The 8,503-nt window shown below is 39.4% G+C and overlaps 1 protein-coding gene across 1 annotated transcript; it reads left to right on the top strand.

The window, feature by feature from the left end:
- The first annotated feature begins 2,188 nt into the window (after positions 1-2,188).
- On the top strand, positions 2,189-6,598 carry GNG11 (G protein subunit gamma 11). The gene is made up of 2 exons (XM_039236228.1): positions 2,189-2,722; positions 6,176-6,598. The coding sequence occupies exons 1-2, from the start codon at positions 2,627-2,629 to the stop codon at positions 6,299-6,301; spliced, it is 222 nt and encodes a 73-aa protein (XP_039092159.1). The 5' UTR covers positions 2,189-2,626; the 3' UTR covers positions 6,302-6,598.
- The last annotated feature ends 1,905 nt before the right edge of the window (positions 6,599-8,503 follow it).

Here is an 8,503-nt window from a genome sequence, read left to right as displayed (position 1 = left end):
CATTTTTCTTAAGCAGTTTTCTTTAAAGCATTTTTCAGAAGATAAAGGGCTAATAAAAGTTACTTTATGATTATACTTGATATTTTCATTGCAGAATGGTTTGTACACATACTATTTTGTAAAAAAAAACTTTTATTAAGAGTAATATGTAAAATTAAAAAGCTAACATTACATTTGGATATAACTGATATGGATTTTAAAATCTGTTTATCCAAAAAGTTTTGTTGGTAGAACATTGCTTTGAGAATACAAAAGAAATTGCTTACCAAGGCTGCTGTCTAGGAGGTAAATTCCATGCTGAGGGATGGAGGCTACATGCTCTTCTAGAAAGTGTTCCCATCATCCTTCCATTTAAAGCCAAACTACAAGACATATTTCAGAATTTTGTGTGGTCATGGGATTTCTGCATTTCTCAATTCATTTTAGTTTAATCAACTTAATATGATATTAGGACTCGGCATTATTTTATAAGAATAAAAACTAAAAAAATGTAGACTAATATGTACTTCATCTCTAATTTAAGTTTAATAATACTGTGCAAGAAGTGAAAGAACCACTATGGTTTTATAAACATTTATCACTGCATGCAAGTTGATGATTTCATAGAAAAGAAATTTCCAGGCTAAAATAATTCTACTTCTATGATGTGGACCAGAAATACTTTAAGTTATTTAAACAACTTATTTAATTTGGGCCCTGAGTTTATTTAATTTGGGCCACGTTAACTACTTTCACTAACTTGTTTAAGTTATCTTTAAGCAACCTTTTAATCTGAGCAATGGGGAATCAGAAAATATGAATCGCTTTTGGAGACAGATGTGAGCTTTTTGTCTTGGCTCACTGCTTACCAACAGGGAGAAACTCTGGCAGCTGATCTGACTTCTTTGAGCCTGGGAGATCCTGGAATGTGTGGTATTCCAAATACAGAAAAAGAAGCTCCTAAACAGTTTTCTTTGTGAAAGTGGTTTATCAAACATGGATACATAAATACAATTGGAAACAAAACATACCTTGGCTAATCCACCTCTTCCCCGCTCCATCATATATTTTATAAATTAGAAAGCCAAAATCTGGAAAAAAATAGCACTTTTCCAGTGCTAGCCAGGGACAGAGCTGGAATTAGACCCAGAGAAATCACCAAGAAGCTCATTGTTCTTCTTGTTCCAATATATTCATTGAGGATAAGTGGGCGGAACGTAGAGAGAAATTATGAACAAAACCTCTGCTTACAAGATAGGGAGTGGCAATGGTGTCTCAGGTCCGGTGCCCTGAAAAATTCAGTTCATGCCACCACTCTTGAATACGGCTCTGTAGGCAGGAGGTGATGTCTCCAAATAGGGAAATATCTGACTGCCTGTAAAGGTTTCCTACTTAATGCTTTATTTTTCTTCTAGTCTATTGAGCATCGTTAAAAAGGCTTAGTTTATAATCAAAGGGAAGCCGTATATTGCAGGTAAGCATTTGTCACAACAGACACTTTTCCTGGCAGCAAGATGAATACTGCTTTCCAGATAGTGGAGAAACCAATACTCAGTGAATCCGCCGTATGTCCAGAAAGGTGCTGAAGCCAAGAATTCTAATTGTAGTATGTGTGCTGCCGAAGCCAGCACCTGAAGCCAGGAATTCAAGACCCTTGGTGTCAACAGTCACCCAAACCTTGACTGACAGAGAGTGGAGAAACACTTTCTGGTAAGAACGTTAAGACTGCTGCTTGTCTTCTCTAGTATCATCATCCCCGGGTCCTCCAAATCCTTACAAAACATTCCCGTGAAGAAAGAATAAAAGCTCTGCTGTGGAGGATGCAGACCATTGACTGTCACAAAATGGCCCTGCAAGTTGTAAACAATATTCACATCCCGATGCCCCCTTTGATCCCTACATGTGTAAATATGTATCAGGCATGTAACCAACTGGGTAGATGTCCATCAACAGACATGCTGGGTGTTTCTGAGATTACAGGTCAGTTTCACTTTCCTCTTGGGCCTTTTCTTGAGCGTTCGCATTTCCACAATACGCGTGTATATTAGCTGGGGGAAAGGAACACGCTGTATATTTTTGAAATTTGGGAGAGGTGAAGGGCCGTTATTTCCTGCCGGGTAGTGTCTTCCTTTTCTTGCTTCGCAAACAAACCCCGGATGTGACTTGGGAACGAAAAAAAAAAAGGAAAAAGCGAGAAAAGTAAAACTTTATAGTTGTTTCTCCAGGAAAGTGGGTTAGCGCAGCCCCAGTGGCTGCGGCCACAGCCCTGGCCAGTCCTGCGCGGGCGGGCGTGGCAGGGTCGGGAGCCGGCAGGGGGCCAGCACCCCGCTCAGAGATCTGGCAGCGCCGAGCGTCTCAGGCTCCCTCCCAACTCAGCCGTCCCCGGGCTCGCTGGGCCAGGCCACCCAGGGTCCTGGGGGCCGAGAGAAATCCTAGGACTCTGGGCAGGGCCGGCGAGGGGAGAAGACCCGGCAGCAGCCGAGCGCTCCGGCCTCTGGGGGCCTCCTCGGGGAGGCGGTCCTGTCCTGCGCCGGCGGGCGGGCGGGGTGCGCGGGCATCGCAGTTATTTGGGGACGCGCCCTGGTTTGCTGGACTTGCAGCCGCTCCACTTCCAGAGCAGTCCCCGGGCCCCAGCTCTGGGCGGAAAATGCCGGCCCTTCATATCGAAGATTTGCCAGAAAAGGAAAAGCTGAAGATGGAAGTTGAGCAACTGCGCAAAGAAGTGAAATTGCAGAGGCAACAGGTAAATTGACTGTCCCAGAATATTCCCTTCTCTGAAATGAACCAAGGGCAGTTTCGCCTGGTTTGTTACAGTAAAACAGCACAGCTTTTTTGTTCTTTGGTTTCTCCCCCCAACCTCCCAGCGTCTCTTAAACTGGGGCTTTGGTAGCACCTGGGAACTGCTAGTTGATGTGGGGAAATCACAGGACGTAAAGGAGAGCGCAAGGATCCCGTGAGTCATTTCAAGTCCACGGTCAGAGCATCCGAGCCTAGAAGGGGAGCCGTGGACAAAAAATTCTGCCTGCTCTTAGACATTGGTTTTAAAAACTCAAGTTACAGGAAGAAGGCAGATGGCTATTTTGTTCCTTAATCTTTTTCATAATGGGAAAGGATGGTATTTAAAGGTGTTGTTATTGTTTTTTTAATCACTATTTAATTCATCACAGTTTAGGTATTTGAATTATACAGTTTTGAATTTCACAAGGCCTCTCCAGAGGTATGCAATGAACACCTCACTGGGGCTTAAGAACAAAACCTTACAACTCCTATTTTTATTTATTTGTAACTCTCATCCCTTTATCCTTTCCACTTTGTTTTCGAAGTACACACCATGAATGAATACAGTATATCTGCATTTATTTATAAGTAAATATTTATAAATGTACTGAGGTGCATATAAAAATTGTTTTTAGTGGTCATGATTAAAAATTTTAGAGACCACTGAAGTAGATTACAAATTCAGTGAGAACATAGGCCTCAGTGTTCAGAAGTCTCCACTGAAATTTGACATTTGTTGGAGATTTTGTAAATTTACTTCAACTTCTTACTGGTAATATGAGCATGCATTTCTTCCGTTTTTCCTCAATCAGGCAACTTGTGGTCCAGTGATAGGTTTTAGGGTGGATATTTCTTAAAGGAAATGCTCTAGTCCTTTTTCCTCAGCTTAAAAAAAAATAATTTCATTTTTCTATGGCTTAATACTAGAAAAAATCAAGAAAAAAATGGAAATTAAGCAGGTATGGTGCATATGCTCGCTTGCTTTCCTGCTCTGCTTATGGTAAATCTGTTCATGACACAGTCCTGTTACTCATGATGAACATTTTGAGTGATATTGGAAGAGGCAGGTGTTTTTGAGTTTTAGTCTTTATGCATTTCTTTTCTCAAATCCTTATGCTTCCTAGATTTTGGAGTGCAAAGTTATTTCTATCCTTGTTGAAAGTTTTTGTAGCTTTGAAGATACTGCTGTGTTTAAAGGAAAAAAACAAAGTTATATGACCCAAACAATAGGGTACTTTCTTGAAACTTCAAGGGACCCATTTTGTGGATGGCAAAGTGCAGTATGTGTTGGCGACTTAGATTTTTTTCACACAATTCATCTTAGAGGTTACATACTAAACAGAGTCGCATATACTAAAGTAAAGCATTGTACAAAGTTGTAATATCCTAATAGCAAGAGTGTACAGAACTTATTGGAGAAAAAGCGACAAATGTCTCCTAGGTATTTTAAGCTTCAAATCAGAAATCGGGCAGGAGCCTGGATGCAGCTGACTGTGTGGAAATTAAAGGTGTCATTCATTAGCCTGTTCCTCCCTGCCAGCTCCTCACCTCCAAATCTTTAGGACACGCCCTGCTGGATCCATTTTCCAACTGCAAGTGTATGCCAAGGGGAAAGAAAACATGAGGGATAGCCTTAGGGGATACAGGGAGAGGCATCTAAATCCTAATAATAATATTCAAACATTATATACACTTTGAATTATAGAGTATTAGTGCTATGCAAACATTATGGTTCTTAGAGATCTTTTAGTGCTTTCACTTTTAAGGATAAAAAACTGAATCCCAAGGAGGCTAACTACCTTCTTATTTAAGACCTCAGAGATAATCATAGAGCACTTACTGAAACACGTGTGTTCTAATGCCCACTTCATTATTCTGTCAATAAATGGTTCATGTCTGAGCTGTGTGCTCTGCTCGGGCCAAGGACACAAAATTCACAGGCTGAACTCTGGCTCTAGCTAATTGTTCAAACCTGTCTTCTTGATCACGGAAGGAAATGCTCAGAGGAGTAATTACTCACTTTTGGAGGCTGCAGATCTCTTTGGAAACCTAATGAAGAAGTCTCTGTAAGAAAGATAAAATTTGCGGGAACTCTAATTCTATCCACAAATAGCTCTGGGCACACAGACCCCAGGTTATGGATACTTGTAACTGTACTTCTGACAATTCACATGAAATGCATGCACTGTAAACATCAGCAACAAATAAGAGTATTTGTTACCTGAGAGAATGGCACTTGAAAAGATGTTTATTTCACCACACATTTTAAGTCATATAACTATATCAGCTAGTTTTAAATTTTAGAACAGTGGTCTTCACATTGTGTGCAAAGACTCTTTGGGATATGGGAGTAAAATATTGCAATTTCTACTTTTGGGTAGATTTTACATCTCATCGTTTGACAATTTCCAGTTTGTGTTTTATAATTATGCATTATATATGAACACAGCATCTGTGCTTATTTATAAGTAAATAATTACATATTATTTATAATTATACACATTTGGGGATAATTATGCAAACATGTTTTAGTGATCACCATTAAAACAATTTGAAGATTACTAATCTAGCTTACAAACTCAATGGGAACAGTTTTTTAGGGTTAGGAAGTCTACATTAGAATTTGCTGGAGCTTTCATAATTTTTACTTCTAATTTCTTATTCTTAATGCGGGCCTTCATCAATTCCTTTCCTTTTTATTCATTTTTCTTTTTTTAAACTCATTCTTGCAACCTGTTTCTGAAGGATAGAGTTTCTGAGGAAAGTATTCAATCCTTGCTCCTTTGTGAAAAAGTTTCAACTAATTACATAAACACAAGAGTCTCCGATAAGCCTAATAAGCCTCAAATAAATCTGTTGTTATGATCATTGCCCTTAAGCAATGGGAAGGGATTCTGAATAGAGACACAAATGGTATGAATGGGCAACCTCAACCTTACCAGCATCAGGCCTTCTCCAATGTTTCTGTCATTTTGTAAAATTGCAGAACATGGCACACACTCATAATAAGTGAGAATTTTGGCAGGATACAGCCCAAAACATTTGGGAATTATCTATTACTGCACCTGCTCATTAGCATGGGAAATGGAAAGTGGGGTATGTTTCAGTTCCTAAAATATTATGGATACGCCATAATTGTATTTTAGCAGAGGCAGGAAATCATATGAGGCACAATGGACAGAAATTGATGGAGATGATCTGTTTAATATGGTGACTTTCAAACTTCTTGGCCCTCACCATAATGAGAAATATTGATTTTAGATTGCGTCATTCATATGTAGCGTATGTATTGTGCATGCTTTGTGCTAATATTTTCATATTATTTACTTTTTTAAAATGCTGGCTGTACTCAATTATATTAACTTCACTAAAGTGTAGATGATCCTTACCTAATTCATTCTCTTCTTTTTTTCTTAAGGTGTCTAAATGTTCTGAAGAAATAAAGAACTATATTGAAGAACGTTCTGGAGAGGATCCTCTTGTGAAAGGAATTCCAGAGGACAAGAATCCTTTTAAAGAGAAAGGCAGCTGTATTATTTCATAAATAACTCTGGAGAGAAATTTCATCCTCAATAGAAGAACTAGCTTGTTTCGGTTTTCTGAAATAAAACCAAAATTCTTTTCACAGAAAGAAAAACAAAATTTAAAGACTTTCTTAAATACTTATATTGATATGGTTATGTATAAAAGCTGTTTCTCATCTTTGCTCACTACACACCCTTTTTAAGAGGGCAGAGAGTATCAAACGTACAATTATGGGAATAAAGACATTACTTGTGCATGACTCACCTCTTTCAGTATTGCTTGATGACTTAAATAAAGTTTTATCTCTGGAAAATGACTGTTGGTGATTTAAAAAGCATTTTAGTTTTTGGGTTTTTAATTTTTTTTTTTTTTTTTTTTTTTTTGCATTTACTCTTGTATTTTTCCCCTTAACCTTTCGCATGTTTGGGATATGTATCAGAAGATTAAATGATTTGACAGATCAGGTCTCCAAGCCAGCCCTCTCTACTTCAAATTTCAGTTGGTTTACAGTGCTAAGTTCTGACTTCTGGAATGTATTTTATCTAATGGTAACTATTAGGGAACTGAGTGAGTAGAACTCCTAACACTGACAGGAGCTGGAGCCTCTGAGTCAGGAACCACATTAGTGCTTCCCAGGTTTATCATCATACAGATCCTGTTCAAAGTGCTGCTAAAATAGTGGCCTTGGGAAAGGGCCAGGTTTGGGCCACAGGAGACATACCAGGAGGTCAGCCCTGGTATGTCTTCTTCAGGGAGCCGTATCTCCCACAAGATCTGAAGGTCCTGGGCATGGCAACGCTCCAGCTCTATGGCATTGGCATGGACACTTGGCTCACCTACTTTTACCATTCTTTTCCAGCAAGCCCGGGCCAACCATACCACCTTTCCTTCTCTTCCAAAGGGACCAGTTAATCTTTCACCCTTTCACTTATTTTCCCCTTCGTCAACCTGTAGGCATTCGTCATATAGTTTGACCATTTAGCCTTTGTCAGTGATAGGTGTTGCTAACCTTCTCTAGTCCGTGGCTTAACATTTCATGGAAGGATGGTAGTTGCCACAGTTTTAACCCCTGGGTGCAATGCACCAAGGTACATGGTCCACTCAAGTTCTTTATGAAGGCACCCGTAGTACCGACCTTAAAGAAGGGAACCTTTTTACTTTGAGCATTTTTCCCCTCCCTCCCTCTGTTTTTTTTGAAAGGAAATTGGTCAAAGTTTGAGCCAAAAGAAAGACCAGCATAACCCTTACTGGTTAGTTGCAGTTCAAATGGGCTTAGTTCTTAACTTGCCCTGCAATTTTAAATGTGACACCAGAAGCCCAGGTTCTGCCTCTTGACAAGGTTTTGCCTCTTGCTTAGACCCATACCTTATCAAGCCAGAGAGGCGCCTGTGACCTCTAGCAGCTTCCTAAAACATAACAGCATCCTCACTCTGAAATTACTCTTCTTCCCTTCTCTGAGAAGGAACAGGAAGCCCCAGGCTTTTGAAAGAGCAAGTTAGGGCAAACCAAGAGCAGGGACTATTTCCTTCAGTTTCCTGCTGTTTTCCAAGTGTTGACGCCAGTTGGGATTACTGAGAGCCCATGGATAATTTTAGCCCAAAGCATGATCTACTCCAAGATGAGATTTAAGAACAGTAAAGGCATAATTTTTCCAACAGCCAAAGAGCAATTAGTACTGGAATGTCATTTCACATTTAAAGTGGCCTGAGATTTTACTAGTTTAGGGCTTGTGAAGTTTGGCTTTAACGGGCTGTTTGTTTCTCTCAAGTCATGGAGTTTTCTTGTGTTGCAGAGGAAACGAGCATCTATTCTTGTTCTTGGGAAGGCAGATCAGATCACCTGCTTCCTTGATGGAGGGCCAAGTCAACACATTTATCCTGTAACTTCTTGAGAATTGTGGATTACAAGGCTATCCATTTATGTAGACCTCCAAGTCCTCGCCTTGGCTTTTCGTGTACTTTCAGCCAGATGACAACTTAGCCCACTTCGGGTTTTTCCTTAACAAATCTCCAATCTTATAGATGTTTCCACTAAACCTAATTCTGTTCTTTTTTTCTTACTATTTCATCACAATAATTCAGCAAACATGTAGAAGTGTAATAAAATCCTCTTGATTTTCAAGTGTTCAACTGCTAAAAACGTATTAGCTTGCATTAGGAAGAAAATGAAAAATATAACAACTATATATTTGGGTTTATTATAAAAGTAACCTTTAGTGAGT

Source organism: Hyaena hyaena, unplaced genomic scaffold (assembly GCF_003009895.1).
Source record: "Hyaena hyaena isolate Hyena2069 unplaced genomic scaffold, ASM300989v1 scaffold_109, whole genome shotgun sequence".
NCBI lineage: Eukaryota > Metazoa > Chordata > Mammalia > Carnivora > Hyaenidae > Hyaena > Hyaena hyaena.
This window is presented reverse-complemented; position numbering and strand designations above follow the sequence as displayed.

What these genes read in the sequence shown, in the direction of transcription:
- GNG11 (XM_039236228.1), top strand. Translation starts at nt 2,627, where the DNA reads ATGCCGGCCCTTCATATCGAAGATTTGCCAGAAAAGGAAAAGCTGAAG. An exon ending in TGAAATTGCAGAGGCAACAG is followed by an intron (nt 2,723 to 6,175) that starts GTAAATTGACTG and finishes TTTTTTCTTAAG; the next exon opens with GTGTCTAAATGTTCTGAAGA.